Source organism: Stenella coeruleoalba (assembly GCF_951394435.1).
Source record: "Stenella coeruleoalba genome assembly, chromosome: 11".
NCBI lineage: Eukaryota > Metazoa > Chordata > Mammalia > Artiodactyla > Delphinidae > Stenella > Stenella coeruleoalba.
In genome coordinates, this window is record NC_137157.1 from 11839742 (window position 1) to 11858443 (window position 18702).

The 18702-nt window shown below is 44.9% G+C and overlaps 1 protein-coding gene across 10 annotated transcripts in view; it reads left to right on the forward strand.

Annotated features, from left to right (window-relative positions):
• Positions 1-957: 957 nt before the first annotated feature.
• Positions 958-18702, forward strand: part of RBFOX2 (RNA binding fox-1 homolog 2) — a 262837-nt gene continuing 245092 nt past the window's right edge. For 9 of the 10 annotated variants that reach the window (XM_079936667.1, XM_079936675.1, XM_079936670.1 and 6 more), the window contains exon 1: positions 958-1915. In XM_079936667.1, coding sequence (XP_079792793.1) covers positions 1733-1915 — 183 coding nt within the window. In that variant the 5' untranslated portion in view covers positions 958-1732. The remainder of the gene's footprint in view (positions 1916-18702) is intronic. The other variant, XM_079936668.1, reaches the window with a different exon arrangement.

Below are 18702 nucleotides of genomic sequence, written 5' to 3' on the forward strand. Positions count from 1 at the left end.
ATAAATCATAGGCCTATCTGGAAATGACCTGAGAAATCATCTAACCCGGGGTTTCTAAACCTCAGCACTATTGACATTTTGGGCTGGATAACTGTTGTGGGAACTGTCCTGTTCACTGTATGATGTTGAGCAACTTTCCCAGTCGATCCTGGTCTCTATCCACCAGCAGCACCCCTTTCCCCAACCCACGCCAGGTGTAACAACCAAAAATATCTCCAGATGTTGACAGATATCCTGGGGGAGAGGGGTAGGTGCAAAATCGTCCCTGCTTTCAAACCAATGATCTAAATCATCTCATCATTTTGCAATCGATGGAACAGGGGTGGGCACGACATGGAACCCAGAGAAAGTGGATGCTGCCTTAGCCCTTACAGTCGGTAAGAAAGAGAAGCTATTGCACAAATATCTCTAATTGCACGAAGTTGATAAGCAATAAAGTGTTAGGCAGCAAGGTGCAAAGAAAGAGAATATGATCTGTTTTCCTGAGATATGGATCTGCCAGTTTTTATCTGCAGGACTTAACCAAGGTTCAGGTTCACCATCAATGAAACAGAGATCATGGTATCTACTCTGCTTATACCACCGTCTCCAGAACGGGTCTGTGAATCCATTGTGCAAACTGTGAAGCTCTTACAGACATCAGGTATTATTAAGATGACCACAAATGTGATAATAATTATGATTAGAGTAAAGGCGTTCAGGACTGGGGAGAGAGGCCTGTAGTGGTGGCTTCATTCCTGGACCTTCCAACTCGAGATCCCCATTCTCCTGCGGGAGAGGGAGCAAGCAAAGACCTCTCTCCCCCAGAGCGCCTCTTCTCTCGCCTGGAACCGACGCGGCCAGATGGGCGAATTCTCTGCACAACTCTGCACAGCGAGTCCCGCCAGAGGGAGATGCTACGCGGCCTCGGGCCTCTCAAGCTCCGCCCTTTCTAGGCTGTGGCCCCGCCCTTAGGGAAACAGACTCCGCCCCCTCCGCCCTGCAACTCCAGCCGCGCGGTACCTCCAGGACGATCCCTCGACCGCGCCGTAAATCCCCGAGCTCCCCCGATCTCTTCCCGGCCTCCCTCGGGCGCCCGGAGCGGAGGCGGCGGAGATTGCCGAGGGGCGCTGGCCCCGCCCCCTCCGCGGGCTCGGCCGCCGCCCCCCTCCCTCCTCCCCCGCCGCCCCGGCCTCCCGCGCGGGCTGGAGTCCCAGATCCCGGGCCCTCCCTCCTTCTTTCTCTCTCCCCGCCTTCCCGGGGCTGCCACAGTGGCGGGTCGGAGGATCCCAGCCAGTCAGCTCGTTCCGGCCTCGAGCCCCACCTCACGGCAAATAAACACCCCTCCCCACGCCTAGGGAGCCCGGACCGCCCCCTTCCTCCCTCGGCCCGGCGTGTGGCGAGGGCCAGTGTAAGGGAACGAGCGCGGGCTGGCGGGCTAGCTTCGTGAGTCCGCGAGGCGGGGCGCGTGGCGGGCCGGGCCGGGCCGGAGATCGTGTGTGCGCGTAGGGGCGCGAACGAGTGCCCGTCGCGACCCGCCGGCTGCCCCGAGTCGGGAAGCCGGCCTGCCAGCGACCAGCGGCGACCGCCCGCCACCGGCGAGGGGGAGCCGGGCCCGCGCGCGCACGCACGTACGCACGCGTGGGCGGGGGCAGGCGCGCGCCCGCCTGTCGCGACAGTCGGGGCCGAGGCCCAGGGGGAGGTGGCCTGTGGCGGGTCGCCGGGCTCCCGGAGGCGAGGGGGGCGCGGGCGGATGGCGGAAGGCGCCCAGCCGCAGCAGCCGCCTCAGCTCGGGCCCGGCGCCGCTGCCCGGGGGATGAAGCGGGAGTCGGAGCTGGAGCTGCCGGTGCCCGGAGGGGGAGGAGACGGAGCCGAACCCGGCCTGAGCAAGCGGCCGCGCACCGAGGAGGCGGCGGCCGACGGCGGCGGGATGCAGGTGACCATGCGGGGCGGGTGCCCAGTTACCGCGGGGGTGCGGCGCGGGGGCCGCGGGGCGGCTCGGGGCTCCCGGGCTTGGAGCGGGGAGGGCTGCCCGGGGTCCCGGCTTGGAGGTGGGAGGGGGCCGGTCGGGGCCTGCTTGGAAGGTGGGGCGAGCCCCGGCTTGGACGCGAAGGGTGCAGGTGGAACCTGGTGTGCCCCGGAGGGTCCTGATCCCTGAGGGGACGGGGGGCCACGTCGCATGAATAGGTGTTGGGAGGAAATTGAACATGCTTGAGATGGATTCCATTTCTTCAAACCCTTCCTTAGTTCCTTGGGGTGGGGTGGAAGCCAAGAGATCCTGGGTCTGGTGTCCAGAGAGCCGGAGACCCAGTCAAGGACGGGGAGAGAGTGGTGGGAAACCTTCCGCAAAGAGGGAGTACCTTTTTGTCAGCCCCTCGACACGCAACTGGGATGGAGAAGGGGAGCGACATAGAAAGGAGAGGAGTGAAAAGCGAGAAACCTCCTCGAGAGCCCAAAGGGGATGTGGCTTAGATTGTGGGTTAAATCAGTTCCACAAGGAGTGTGAGAAGTACGAGGAGTTGGGTAGTGTTAGGGGACGCCGTGGTGCTCGAGCTCATTAACTTTGTGGAGCTACTGAGTCTGGCGACACAGGACCTGCCCCTCCTGTACTTTGCCAGTTGCATTTTATATAGCTGGGGCACCTACAAGTTCTTTAATGTCCTGGGGTATAAAAGAAAATTTATAGGGTTGTTAGAAGACTGGATTCTGAGTTGTGGACTCAGGGAGAAGCTGGTTGATTTGGATAGGGACTGGCAAATGTAGTGACGATGTCAGTTGACTTCGTAATTGGAGGAAGATCGTGAAACCTTCCCAGGTTTTAGGATTTGGTCTCTGTTCAGAACATACTTACTATGAAAGGGTGAGGCTTACCTACCAGCAGTCGTTTAGACTTCTGCCTAATTCTCTTAGAATCACAGAATGTTAGAGATAGAAGGGACCAGAGACATCATCCATCATCTTTGACTGGAGTTCTTAACCTGGATAGACTTGGAAGATTCTTATGCAAAATAGAACTCTTTGGTGGGAGAAAGTCAACAGTTTTCATCTTTTTTTATTCAAGTCCCAAAATGTTTTAACTACCTCATTGTACAGATGGGGAATCAAAAATCCAGAGCAGACTAGTGACTTGCCTAGGGCCACTCACTTAGCTGGTAGTAAAACTAGAGCTAGAAGCCTAGTCTTCTAATTCCTATTCCTGTGCTCTCTCCATTACAGCACTCTTGGAAATCTCTGCAGTGCTAAAAGACTTCCTGTGCTCTTCTCTCTCTGCTTTTCAAGGCTCTGTCTGACTTCCTGTGTTAGAGACGGAGCTGTATTTAAGCCTGGCATGTTTGCTGTGCGCTTCTTGGTCTCCCTTGCAGAGGCCGCTCTATTACTTGTGTTGACTTGGGTAAAGTGACCCTCTTGGTGTTTATTTTTGAATTCTTTTGTTTCATTTGCCTCCTTTTGTTCTCCATTTGAACTCCCTCAGGCAGAGGGCTTGTGAGAAGTAAAAGCTCGGGCCATGGAGAAAATATAGAGGAATATGGGGAGACTTAAGGTGAGGTGGGTTAACACTGGATGACGAGGAGAGAAGATTGGATGTGGGTGCTGGTGAGCATGTTCTGCTTGGTGTGTGCATAGATCTGTGTCTGTCTGTATTCATTTATCGTTTCTGTCAATCGTGGTTAATAGTGAGACTCCCACTGCCTTCCCCACCTTTCCTTCTGGGGCCCATTGTTTGCTGGTTGCCTTCAAATTGGCCGAGGATAGTAGTATTTGGAAATGGAGCAGTGTATAGGGACTTTGGAGTATGCAGAGGAAGCAGTGGATTAGGTCCTTTGGGTACAGATGGGCAACTTAGAATTATCCCACAGAGAATCCTTTTTTCACTCTGTGTACTTGTGGATCTTTATTTATTTTTCAGTTTATGCATTCTCATTGTTGTAGTTCCAATATACCATGTGACACAGGTATTCAGATCATCCTTGATTTAGCCCCCTACCTTCAACTACCTGTATGGTTCTGGGAAAATCCCTTCTTTGGGGGCCTCTGTTTCCTTGGTTGTAAAATACAGTGTTGGTACAGGATGATTTCTAAGTTATCTCTAAAAAAATATGTCAAGTTCCCTCACCCTAAGGTACTTGGTGTCTGCAATCTAGGTGGGGAGCCAAAATGGGTGAAAAGTTATAAAAAAAGAAAAAAGTGCACGTGTGTGGGTACGTATATGTATGTGTATCATACATAGGTATGTATGCATATCATATATATATGTATATATATATGTATATATATATATGTGAATTTTTTTGGTAAGTTCCAGAGGAATGGAAGTAGAGATACCACAGGGTAGATGTGTGTCGCAAGACATTGCAAAATTTAGAGCCAAAGCATGCAGAGGATTTGTGCCACTGGGGCCAGAAGAAAGAGGTGGTCATTCTTGTCAAAATGGTCAAGGAAAGTTTTATGGGGAGGTTGAAATTTGAAGTATAATTGGGAGTAAAGGAAAAATAATGTTCATGAAAAGATAAAATTTAAGCCTAGGTCACCTACATCCCTGGGACCTTCCTATCATTCTGATAAGAAGGATAGGATATTTAATATTCATTTAACTGATGTTTATTGAACAGCTGCTAAGTGCCAGGCCCTGTTTTAGAGCCCAGGAAATATGGTAGTAAACAAAACAAAGACTCCGCTCTCATGGAACTAATATTCTAATTGAAAGGGACAGACAGTAAAGAAATCAACTATTATTTGGTGGTCCTAAGTGCTAAGAAGAAAAATAAAACAGGGGAAGGGGTAGAGAGTGGTGAGGAGGATGGTTAGGGCGTCTCTGATAGGTGACCTTTGGATGACCTGAGGGAATGGGCCTGTTCAGATATTTAAGGGAAGAGCGTTCAGGCAGAGAACTGTGGGTACAGAGGCATTGACGGAGGAGTGCGCTTGATGTGTTTGAGAACAAGAAACCAGTGTAGCTGGAGGAGAACGAGCAGGGGTGAGGCAGTTTTAGGAAATATCAGCGGTGTAGACATGCCTATAGGCCCACGTAAACATACACATAAAAAATCTAGAGTAACTTGCTTTTTGGTATATGGGTTTGTCTTAAAGCACATGTTTTTTTTCTTATATCTTAACACAAATGGAGTTTCTCGGAGGTCATAGCTCTTCTGGGACGCCTTCCCTGACAGCTTAGTTCACACCAGTCAGACCCTCCTCTTGCCTCCTGTTTGTGTTGATGCTAAATTATGCATCATCTTGTATTGTCCTTTCATTGTTTTATTCTTGCTTCCCTAGTGATGCTGTAAGCTTCTAGAAGACAGGAACTATATTTTCTTCGTAGTTATCCTTTGTAATACCTCACAGTTTTGGGCACATAGTAAGTGCTCAATGCCTGTTAGGTTGAAGTTGAAATTTTACCTTTTTTAAATAATTAAGGGATAGAAAAAAATCATGAAATTTAGGGGTGAAAGTTCTTTCCAGAAATTCCCCAATCTTTTGAGTGTCAAAGGATTAATCCTTTTTTTTTTTTTTTTTAAACAGGAGTTAATTTCCCAAGACTATGGCTTAGAGCTACAGCTCTAAGCTGCAGATTCCAACCCTGTTGAGTTACAGCCACTAAACTTTTGGGATAAATCATTACTTCCCCAAGTGGAGCACCAGGGACACAAGAGAGTCTGTGGTGCTTCTGTTATAATCCTTATGCTAGGAAGGAACCCTAGAGAGGAGAGGACGGGTCACTCCTTTTCAAGGCCAGTATCCAGAAGCTTTATGTGGATGGCAGAGGAGTTCACACAGCCCTGGAAACAGTTTAGAATTAGAGAACCCTGCACTGTAGAGTAGGAGGGAAGAGACAAATTCAACCTGAAAACTGAAACACAGCTTGAGAGATGTAGTTAGTTGTTAAAGGGGGTATTTGGAAATATTGTACTCTAACCTGGTAGAAAGTTAAGTGAGTTATATATATAGATATTAGAGGTTTGTTTCACTTTAAGCAAGTCTGATATATGTGAAAAATTTGGGCTTTATTAAACATACCGGGGAATAAATTCTTTTGTTCAGCTCTTCTAGTGAATATAAACAATTTGATGAGCAAAAATTCAATTTTTGTGCAACTTTCTAGGAACTTAGCTGCTTCATAAGGCAAGGTGCACCTTAATTATTATTTCTAGCTTTCAGCAAAATTCTTTATGGTAGTGAAATGTTGGAATGTGATTGTTACATGGCTAACTAACTGCTTCTGACCATAGAGTCATAAATCCATTGTAGCTAAGTGAGTTCAGAAGTTGTTCATGTTAGTGGTGAATCAGCCACTAGTAGCAGGAAGACTTTCTGGTCTCAGGGAAGGGCTTCCAGGTAGCCTGTAATTGCTCTGTAGATACTGTATTTCTTGAAGTACTTTATCTTCCCATTTGCTTGGTTCTGGGTTTCTTTCCTCCTAGGTGGATGTCTCTTTGGACTTCGAGCGTTTGGTGCTGAAACTGAACGTGGTGCTACCATTTGGGTAGAGTTATAAAAACGATGTGCTTTCCTTCAAAGTGATTTTTTGAACTATATCTCACTAAAATTATTGAATTTTTCATTTCTACATGTCTTAATCTGCTTAGGCACCCTAACAAAATACCATAGACTGGGTGGCTTAAACAACAGAAATTTGTTTCTCACAGTTCCGGAGGCTGGAAGTCCAAGATCAAGGTGCTGGCAGATTTGGTGTCTGGTGAGGGCTCTCTTCCTGGCTTGCAGCCAGCTGCCTTCTTGCTCTGTGTGCTCTGGGCTCACATGGCCTTTTCCCCATGTATGCTAGTGGACACACACACACAGAGATCTCTTCCTCTTCTTATAAGGGTCCTAATCCCAACATGGGGGTCCTACCCACATGACCTAATCACCTCCCAACAGCCCCACCTCCAAATGCCATCATACTGTGGGCTAGGGCTTCAAGATATTAGTTTGGGAGGGGACACAGACATTCATCCCATAATACTACCAGAGTGGTAAATATTGTAGTTGGAGAAATTGAGGCACAGTCATGTAAAAATTACTAATTTCTTTCAAGCCTCACAAGGAAGCTTGTGATTGTGAAACTGGGAATGTCTTTGAGAAGGAGAAAGATCTGAATTCAAAGTAGAATTATTCTTCATGGCAACTCAAGAGATTAGGCTGAGTTGAATTTGTCTCCTAACTTCCTCTCCCGTTTTTCTAGCCACGTTGTCATTTTTTTTTCTCTATCATACTGACATGTGAACACAACAAAAAGCTAACTAGAGATTTAACTTTCATTTTGATATAAAGCAGACTGATGCAGACAGGCCTCAAGATTACAGGGCTGGGAAAGAAATTCAATGTACTACTTGGTGTAAACAAGAATGTTGCTAGTGAATCTCTGGTTTGGCATCTCTCAGGCCATCAGTTTGATATCAGGCTTTAATAATTTGTGGAAAAAATAAAGATGGTCATTTTAGTGAATGGACTTGTTTGAATTGTTTTTTGATATGCATTTGTAAAGCGTGGTAAACATCTTTTTCTGGGGCAAATGTGTACTTCCTTCAGAGACAGAAGGGAAGAGCATGCAAGTCGGTGGAAAGGAAATGGCAGTAATTGGAGCGTGAGCAAACAGATGGAGGAGGGATGGCCAGTGCATGTGGTGTTTAGGTGGCCCCTAGGAGTATTGAGTTTCCTATTCTTCTCCCCCACAGCCCCAGTACAAGCAGGCAGCTTACATGGCTAAGGTTTCATTATCTAATCCATCACAGATCAGCCTGAATAAACCCATTGGCTGGCGCTGATCTAGTTAGGAGGGTAGTGCAAAGCTGCTTGAGCCAGGATTGGGGCAAATCGGATCAGAACTGCCATGTGAATCCTGGACATATTTCTGTAATTTGGGTGGTAAAGTAGTTTGAGAAATCATTTAAGAGAGCGCAGGGAGAGCAAGCAATCAGCCATGAGTGTTTTCAGATGTTGTCTAAGAGACCCTGAGGGGAAGGGTATGGAGGATTTGATATATTTCACTGGAGTATAGTCAGGTTGCTTTGATTATTTGAGTCTGAACAGTTTTTGGCCACTAATGCTCAGGAGTGACCTTTTTGGAGCATTTGAAGATTCCAGTTGTGATCACTCATTTGTGTCTTCTCTGAGTGATCCCTTCATCTGAGACTGTATAATGTGCTTCCCCTCTCAATTTTTAAAGGGGAGATACTGTTGCTATTATTATTACCAACCTTAATATGTCATTATGTTTGTTATCCATACATACTTGAAGTATGGTGTAGTGAAAGAAACACTATTTAGAATTTCTCATATTGGGGTTTGAATCCTGGTTCCTCCACCTACCAACCAACTGAATGACCTTTGGTAAGATATTTAACATCTGAGCTCCTGTTTACACATCTGTGAACTGGGGGAATTACTGCATACGCTGATGAGCTGCTATAATGAGAAACTGAGATTATTTAAAGTTCCGTCATGGAGCTTGGCAGTAAATGTTTATTTCTTGCCTCCCTTATAACCTGCTACACAGCACTCAACGAGTTCCTGCTTACTGCTCAATCAGCATGGAGTGGTTAATGTGCTTCTGATTTATTAAGTGCCGGAGTTGGGAGTTACCTGAGATGAGCATTGTGTGAAACCAGGAAATCTAATTGGTTTGACATCCACGTGGAGGAGGCGAATGGACCTGGTCATGGTGGTCTCTCCAATGAGAGGAAGAGGAGACATTCTCTTCTTTGCTAAGGACTAAAAGGACTCCTGAAATGTCACTGTCCCTGCATTGGGCATGTGGACATTTCAGGAAGCTGTGGGATCTCTCCTGGGAGTGTGGGTGACAGAGGCACTGGCTGTTTTGGTGGTACTTGGGATGCAGGAGTGGCGAAAATGTCATTTTGTTCCAAATTTTATAAGGTTTGTTGGTTAAATGTATTGCATCCAATAGATGGCACGTTTTGTTCTCATTTTTGTTTGTGGAAATTGGGCTGGGATGCATTTGTCTCTTGTGGTCTCTTTCTGGACTCTTCAAACCCACCTTCCTGACTACTAACAGATTCATCCATCTAAAAGAGCTCAAAATGATTTGATAGCTTATCTTTGACTTGTGGATAAAGTCCATTCCGTTTGGCCTACCAGGTCCTTCTGGCCTGACTTGTGCCTGCCTTTCCAGCTTCTTTCTACACTCCACCTCCAAGTCCATGGCAAGGGACTTGCAGCTTCCTGAGCACGCTGTGCTGCCCAGGCTCATTCATACCTCTGTGCTTTTGTTTCTGTTCCACCTGAAATTCCTGCCTCACATCTCTCTCTCATTTGTAAGGCTCAATCTTCAAGAATAAGTTGGGATACTGATTCCTCCTGGATGCCTTTTGTCACTGCTCCCATCCCTCCCACATTCTTGCAGCTTTCCAGAACATCATGTCCAGACCTCTGTTTTAGGACTTTTAGATTAACATTTGTTCAACTGTCTGCCCCTCTACCCCCCCCCAGACTGTGAGATCAGGGGAGCCTTTGGGATCCATAGGATCTCGCACTGTGCCTGGGCCGGAGTAAGAAACTGTCGTTCTTGTTGAAGTGAACTTTGTCTTCCTGCTCCTCGGTTGGGGCCAGCAGATGGCTTTAATTGTTTTTCCAGATTTTCCCTGGGGGGTCTAGTCCTTGGTCTGCTTTCCAGCTCCTCTGAAGACTAGGTGTTGTGGGATTTGTGAATGGTACCTGATCTTCCCATTGATATCAGGGTTAAAGGTGAGAGAGGGGTCTTTGAAAACCGGAGCTGGGGTGGAACTTAACTGCCGAATGTGTCGGGTGGGCATGGCAACCTGATGTTTCATTTCCTGTGCTCAGATATTAATTGAGAGCACGTGCATATGTATGAAAAGTGCCTTTGTGATGGGGTGGCTGAGGAAAGTAGAGGAACCACACGATTAAGGGGCAATTAGAGCTAACCTGTTCCAGTTCATTGGAGCAGGCTGTTGACCTACCTTTTACGGTGCTGCTGAGAGATTCTGGAGTGTTGCAGTTCAGATGTATTACCACCATTTGGGAGTAAACCCATTTGATCGACTGTGGACTTTAGCCTTTCCGTTCCCAACCAGTGAATTTCATAAGCTATTATAGCTTGTTTTTATGGATGCAGGAAAAATACCCAACTGAGACACCTCACGGAATATATGCTATTTTTCAGATCATTCTTTGGCTATGTTTGAAAATGAGGATAATTGATGCGTTCTTTTATTTTTATTTTTTTGGTCTGCGTAGGGTCTTAGTTGCTGTGTGCAGGCTTTCTCTAGTTGTGGCGAGCCAGGGCTACTGTTTGTTGCAGTGCACAGGCTTCTCATGCAGTGGCTTCTCTTGTTGCAGAGCACGGGCTCTAGGCGTGTGGGCTTATGTAGTTGCAGCAGGCGGGCTCAGTAGTTGTGGCTCGCGGGCTCTAGAGCGCAGGCTCAGTAGTTGTGGCACACAGGCTTAGTTGCTCTGCGGCATGTGGGATCTTCCCAGACCAGGGCTCGAAACTGTGTCCCCTGCACTGGCAGGCAGATTCTTAACCACTGTGCCACCAGGGAAGTCCCTGATATAGATCTTTTAAATCTCAGCTTTGGAGACAGATTCATAGAAGTATTTTACAGGAATCTTCTCTCCCTGGCCCTTGCTATCCCCACCTCCTTCCCTTTCAGCTTCTGATTTGTGCTCCTATGTAATCCTCGCCTGTTTTCCAGCCTTGAGACTTCCCTTGCTAGTTTAGTTGGGGCCTCTTTAAAGGCAAATGGGCATACTTTATAGTGCCTCTGGCTTTTTGGATTCTGAGTGAATAAAGCAGGTTCTAAAAAGGGAATGAGAGAGACCAGTTATATCACTTCCTTCTGACGTGTTCTGCACATACGTGGCATCTAGAAATTTCAGCTGAGGATTCAAGGCACAGCACACATGATAAGTACCACTTATGAAGTAGATGACAATTTTGAATAACCAAATGATAATGGTTGAGTAACTGCTTAGAAACCTATTTTCCCAAGGGTGGAAACCGAGCCTTTGAAATTTAGACTTCCACATGGGTGTGTTCAACCATAATACTCCGATTTTTTAGGGACCTAAGTCCCTGGATAATACCCTGGTATGTGGGACTTTTCCCATATAGGGGCTGGTTCCCTGGTTTCTGCTTTGCCGAGGAAAAGAGGTTTTGCACTGAGTATTGGATATTTTATTCCAAGCATATGGTTTTTGAGGAGGCATACTGTTTATTTTTCTTTGGGGCTGCATTGATTTAGCTGGATCCTAAATTGTTAATACCACAAGCAAAGCATGATTTCTTGTGAGGGATGGGCGGGGGAAGCTGTGGGAGTCTCTCAGCTTTGGGGTTCGGGGTGGGGAGCAGGAGCCACGCTGGTAGAACGAGAGGAGCTGCACACGTGGTCTCGGGGCGCCGTGGGGTTTGCATGTGGGCTCCAGCGCATGCTGGAGTTGGAACACTTTTGGAACTGAGGCTCATGGGAAGTTCTTCCAGTTGCTTTATTTTGAGCAGCTTTTTCCTCTGCAGATCGGCAGCTGTTTGGAGGAGGGGGCATTCGTTGCTGTCAGCCAGGATGATTTCCAGAGCAGACCTGTATGGATTTCATTTAGGGATTTATTTCAGGGGTATGTGGCCTGTCGTGAGTCAAGAGGACTTTGGTTCCATTTTCCTGGAAGTTGGTGGGCTTCTGTGAGCCTGCTCTATTTATCTTGGACGGTTAGGCGAGTAAAAAAGCAGCTGCATAGTTAGCCCTTGTTGCAGGGAGCTTAGTTTCATAGGTCATCCTCTCGGGGATTTTTGTACAGTCACATTTACAGCCTTGAGTTTTCTTTGCCTCTTTTCCCCGTCTCTTTTTCCTTCTGAAGTTCAGTGCTCCATAAAAATTCTGAGGAAGGTGGGTAATAATTTGGGGTAGAAGACAGGAATTGTTTAGTTTCCTCCCCACCCCCATTTCTTGCCCAGCCTTCCCCCACCCCCATCCTTTGCAAAAGAATCTGCAAATGAGGTCGCTTATCCCCTAGTCAGACTGGCTTGTCCCCTGATCTGTCTGAATATGTGGCTTTGACAGCTTTTACCTGCTATTTCTTGGTTTCTAGGGGAGGGGATAGTAAGATCGTGTGATTTCAAAGCAAGAACTGGCGAAATTGGGAGACGTCTTGTGGTGGCTCCCAGCACCCACAAAGCTGAGCTCATTGGCTTGCACCTCATACAGACTTCCAGGAACTCTGTCACTGTCGGTGGCTGGCACGATGGCCTTGAGGACTTTGTTGGCACTTCAGGAAGTCTCCACAGTGGCTGCCTCTCACAGTGGGAGCGCTGACAAAGCTTATGGGGAGTCGGTAGCACTTGTTTTGAAAGTATGACTCTGGTCTTAGGCTGCACATCTCTGTGAGGGGTCAGAGGTGGCCTTGTGTGAAGAATGGAGAGTAGTGCTCTACACCTGTCACTTAGGTGGCCCATTTCTTATTTGTCTGTGTTTGCTATCCTCACATACAAATTTTATGGTGTGTTTTGTATGTTGTGTTCACACTTGAAGCCATAGCCTGATTTGTGACTTTTAGTGAGGTAATTTGGCTAATCTTGGTATCATCCTGGACTTTGAAGTGATGCTGGTCATATTTAAAAGGTCTGTGTCAGGGCTTAGAAGTTGATATTTCTGTTGATGGCCTCCTCCCCGCCCCAGCTGCCGCTCATTATTCATTAGATACACATCTTTTGTCCGCTTACTTTGTGTTACAGGTCTTTAGCTGCTGTTGTGACACTAAGTAGATATTTTTGCTGCAACATTTTGGCTCTGAGCTGGCTGTGTTTTACAGTGTTGCAGATTAGTTGGTTAACTTTGGCATGTGGCGTCCACAGAGCAGAAGCCTTTCAGAGAGGTGCTTATCACGGACCATTAGTGATTTTTGTCAGCTGTATAAAAATGCTGTGATTAACCAATACCCAGGTATCCATGTAGATGAACAGTTTTCCTTTATGCTTACTTGGCACTTCCCTCTCTAGGAGTAGTCGGGAGTAAGTGTTCCCTGGTAGGCTTTGTGTTTTAATCCTGGGAAGCCTGTTTTAAGAAACCTTTATATTTGATTTTCTTGAGGTTGGTGTAGGGATCATTTACCCTTACTGAATTTTAGCTTCACTATGAATTGTTTTCTGCAGTGTTAATTTTAGGCAAATAATAAATACTTCTTTGGTTTAACGGTATCCCAGAGTTTGAAGAAACCTACAAAAATTGATTGGTCCAGCATCTTGTTTTAAGCAAGGAAATGGTCTAATTCATGTTATCCCAAGCCGTTTTTTGTTGATTGCTCCTTGTGAAATGATAATAGGTGTCATTCTGACACACACACACACACACACACACACAGAGTCAAATAACTTTGGAATAGGGTTAAACAGAATTTAAACTATCTCATTTTACTTTTCATAAGCAGATGTTGTGACGCTATATTTATAAAAACATATTTAGTGAAGCATCTTCCTCTCTTCCCTGTTCTCCACCTGCCCTGTTAGTTTCTTGTTATTCCTCCCCCTTTCTTTTTACACAAACACTAGCATACTCCACACATTGTTTTTGCACCTTGCTTTTTTCATTTACTGTATCAGGTTACTTTTTTAATGTAACAGGGTCTGTTAATATTTTCATTAATGATTTCTGCTTTTTTTTTTGTGTGTGTGTGATGCTTAGAAAAGTTTTTCCCACTCTAAGATTATAAAAAACAGAATGGGTTTACAGACAGACAGACCTGACTTGGACCCCTAGCTTTTCCACATCACAGCTGTGTGATCTTGGTTAAGTTACGTAACTTTTCTAAGGCTCAGCTTCTTCCCTTATAAAATATGTTATAGGATTGGTATAAGAATTAAAAGAGATAATGTATGTAATGTGCTTAGTTCAGAGCCTGACACGTAGTAGGTGTTCAGTATACAATAGCTGTTTTTATTATAATTACCAAGCCCTGTTTTCTTATATCCCAGTGCTTTTTGACTTCCTTAAAGGCAGGAACAGTCTCTTAATCTTTGTATCCTTGGTTCCTCCATCAGTGCCAGGGATAACTAATAATAATAAGTCGGTAAACGTTTGTTGAAAAAATAAATCAACCTTTATACAATCTTTTTTTTTTAAATTTAATTTATTTATTTAGTTTTGTCTGCGTCGGGTCTTAGTTGTGGCATGCGGGCTCTTCGTTGCAGCGTGCGGACTTCTCTCAAGTTGAGGTGCTCGGGCTCAGCAGTTGCAGCACGCGGGCTTAGTTGCCCCGCAGCATGTGGGATCTTGGTTCCCTGACCAGGGATCGAACCTGTGTCCCCTGCATTGGAAGGCCGATTCTTAACCGTGGGACCACCAGGGAAGTCTCCAGTCTATTTTTTAAAATGTCCTTAATAATTGTTGTTGCTTTTTTTGTAATCATCATGTCTGGATGTACCTAATCCTCAATAATTATAATTATACTTATATGATGTTTTATAGTTTATAAAGTGCTTTGACACAAGTCTTAACTTATTCCCTGTAACAAGCCCAGAAGGTAGGTGATTCTCCCCATTTTTCAGATGGTGAAAATATACATCTCTAAGCCTCAAGACAGGGAAGTGGCAAAACTGATGCTTGTACCCAGATATTATGGCTTTTTATCCAGTAACTTTTTTGCTGAGCCTCATGTCTCTTGGACCAAAGGGTATGATTGATAAGGAATGGAGTGAATATGTGCTTCATTGTATGCCACATGTTTAATATTGAAAACATTTTACTCATTACCTGACAGTGGATTCATGTAGCACTTGAAGTCAACACTGAACCCCAGTTTTATTCTTCAATAATTTGGATCTAGCCAGTGTTTTGAATTGGGATTTTGCTCAAATTTATCATGTACTTGTATGTGCCAAACATTGTGGGAGAGACTTTATGTGTTTATCTCACTTTCCTGTAGTACATATTGGGAGGAGTTAGATGGGATAGTTGGTTGCTGTATGTATGGTAGTTTGTTATTGTTGTTTGTTTTTTGCCTTAAAGTTATCAGTCTCTAATTTTATTATCAATCAAGTAATGGGTCAACAATAGCTAAGTCAATGGATTGATAATGGTGGGTAGTGTAAAATCATGAGAGCTGAGGGCATCTCAAAGTTACCTGGACCAGCTCTCTTGTTTCAGTCAGGTGAAGTAGATGCTGTGCCCATTTTTATGGAGAAGTTATGTCAGGCTCAGAGAGGGTATGAGAGAGCAAGCAATAAGCTCAGACTTTCAGCTTTAGGACTAAATAAAATCTTTCATTTTTTATTCTTTTTTTGTAAAATTTATTTATTTATTCATTTATTTAATTTTTGGCTGCATTGGGTCTTTGCTGCTGCACGCGGGTTTTCTCTAGTTGCTGAGAGCGGGGGCTGCTCTTTGTTACGGTGCATGGGCTTCTCATTGCAGTGGCTTCTTTTGTTGCAGAGCACGGGTTCTAGCATGTGGGCTTTAGTAGTTGTGGCACGCGGGCTCTAGAGCGCAGGCTCAGTTGTTGTGGCGCACGGGCTTAGTTGCTTCGCGGCAAGTGGGATCTTCCCCGACCAGGGCTCGAACCCGTGTCCCCTGCATTAGCAGGCGGATTCTTAACCACTGTGCCACCAGGGAAGTCCCTCATTTCTTATTCTTTTCTACTTTTTGGGTGTGATTTCTCTGGGAGTTTCTTATATGGAGTTTTTTTTTCACCTTTTACATTTATTTTTTAAACATGTAATGTATGTTCACGTGGTTAATGATTCAAACTATGCAAGAGATTGAAGAGTAAAAAGTCTCTGCCTTTTCCCAGCTACCTAGTTTCTCTCCTCGGAAGTAACCAGTATGGTTGGTTATCTGGGTATCTGTCCAGAGATAGTATCTACGTAATATTTTCTCCACCCCCTTTTAAAAACTCAAATGGTAGTATTAATATTCATATGCTTTTCTTTTCTCTATAGTATTTGGAGATCATTTTATATCAGCTTGTAAACTTTTTTTCTCTATTTGTTAGGTTTCTGGAATTAGGATTATTCTGTTCTGCTCTACTGAGATAACTACATCTAAATGTCTCTGGGAAGGATGACTCTGATTAGTACAGGATCTCATAAAGTAAGAGTCTATGTTTTTATGGAATCATGGAATCACAGGGTCAGAGACCTAATCTGCATCTCTCTTCTCTCATGTGAATATCCATAAATCCCTGACTGATGATACCTTTTAAAGTTGCTTGAGTACAATGTAGGCATCTTCAACTCTCCACCTGCTCCAGTCAGCTGCTCCTGGTCCTGTCTTTTTGTGGTAGTAGGGCCCATTTGGGGTCAGATATTCCATTTGTCATTGAGTTAGTAATGATACTCCGGATCTGCCTTGAGTCATTGCATAATGAATCTTAACTGCAGTGTGATTTTATTCCGTGTGACATCTTCTATACCAGACATATCCAGAATGCCTAAGTTTATCCTGATTGAATGTTATTGCTGTCAGGAGGCTGTTCAGTGAACCAAGTTTGGTGCTGAATTGTGAGAAAGAAAGGTTTGGTTCCTAGTAGGTGTTTGCATCTCAGCAGCCACAATTGCTGTTAGTTTCACTTTACTCCTGTGTTTGTGGAAAGCCCAGGATTGAGTGAATGCTCTTCATCCCAGGAATATGACCAGTCTGTGACTGAGACTCGATGGGAAGTAAATAGATATGGTTCAACAAACAGGGAATATTTTTCTTTTGTTTTGTGGACAATAGTGGATTCTAATTCAGACATAGAATTAAGGATTTCAAGCTTAGGCTTTGATTCTAGCTCAGTTAACCTTTACACACTTCTGCATTTAAAGACGTGAACTAAAACAGTGCTTTTCAGAGTTGGCTTCTGCAGTGGACCTTTGTCTTCACAAAAATATTATAGAGGAGGTAGCATTCCAGCTGTTTGGAGAATGAGGCCAGTGGGGATGTGTCTTGCATTCTGGATGAATGTTGACCTCCATTGTGTGGTGATGCTAATCTCACACATACAATCTTTCTGGTCACAAGGCTTTGCAGGGAGTGAATTAGGCCCACTCCGTCTCCATGACCCCACACAGTGAATGGAAGCAGGCAGGGCACCAGATGCTGTGTTGCTTCCCCTGTTGCGTCTTCTTCACACTCGGTGTAAGGTTTCCAGGCATTTGTGCAACCTGAGAGCAGAAAGTGCCTGTCTTAGCAGTCGAGAGATGGGTTGGCAGGTGGCTCAAGTTACTCCATGTTCCTGATAAGAGCCACTGATGCAGGCTGGTGGCTCCTGTGGGGTGGGAGCTGTATTGCCAGTGCCCTGCCCAGCAGGAATGGTGGTTTGGGTCTCTGGTGTTCTAGGACTCCAAGGATGTACCCAAAGGCAGTTTGAGAGGTCTGGCCAGCATCTCTAAGGAAGTAGCACAATTTAGGAAGCACATCTTGCTTTAAAGGATATGGGTCTTAGGAAATGGTGGCACACAGAGGAAGAAGCATCAACATTGAAAATATGAAGTGCAAACCCGAGGAATAGAAATGGAATTTTATTATTCCACCTCTTAACCTAAAACCCAGTTGTAGAATTTATTGAGTCAGGTAGTGCTGGGCACAGTGATGACTAAGACTTGGACTTGCGGTGGGAAAGTGGATGTATACACAGATAATTTTAATACAATGTGATCATTCCTCTGAGGCTTACACTGAGCATATGTCAAAGCCTGGTGCTCTGGTAACATATATTCTGTGTGCCACTCTATCAGAGCAGTTATCACACTGTATTAAAATATTGGGGTAAGAGGTGCCATTCCGCCTAGGTTCAAATTCTGTCTCTCCACCTACTTAGCTGTGTGTCCTTTGGGCAAGTCACTTATCTCCTCTGTGCTTCAGTTTTTCATCTGTAAAATGGGGATAATAATAGTTTCTCACAAGGTTGTTGTGAGTATTAGATGAGTTCATAGAGTAAATATAATATGCTTAGAAGAGTACCAGGTCCACGGTAAGCGTATATAAGTGCTATCCGTTGTTACTGTGGTTGTTACAGTACCAAACAGGGGCACTGGAGACCATGGCAGACCCACGACCAGTGGTGGTACAGAGGTCACCACTGTATTCACTTACTGTATTCACCGAAATATGTTATTCTGTATTCATAATACTGTATTCATTACTGTATTCACCGAAAGATTTTTTGCGGTGACTATGCCAGGTACTGCGCGGAAGCAAATGAATGAAATGTTAACCGGCTATGTGACTGTGTACAATACGTGATGAGAGTCAATTATTTGGCAAGTGTGTAAGTAAGAGGAATATTGATGTGAGAGGCTTCAGTATCCCATGGCAGTTTCAGAGAAGGGATCTTGCTGTTGCTTTGGAGGCCTTTTAGCTTTCTTGACATTCTGAGTATAGGTTATGTATCTTACTTTAAGGTAGGACAGTACTTGACTATTTCAGATAGGTAGGTATCTTTCCTGTTTTTTAAAAACCTCTAGGAGAAGGCATGTTAGATCAGAATCCATCCATCAATCCATCTATCAGTCCTTTCTTACTTTCCTCTCTCTCTCCTTCTCTACAAGGGAAAAATTGCTAATATTTAAATCACTTTCCTTGTTCTTTATATTAAAAGTAAACTTCTCATGTTGTACAAAAGGCCTTACCCTTTTGCTCAGTCATTCATTCATTTAATAACATTTGAATGTTTATGACATGCTAGATGCCAGGATTATGGAGATAAAGGAGGTTCTTATGGAACCTGGGAGGCTTATTGGGGGAGGTTTCTGGAACAACTATACAGTAAAAGAAAAAC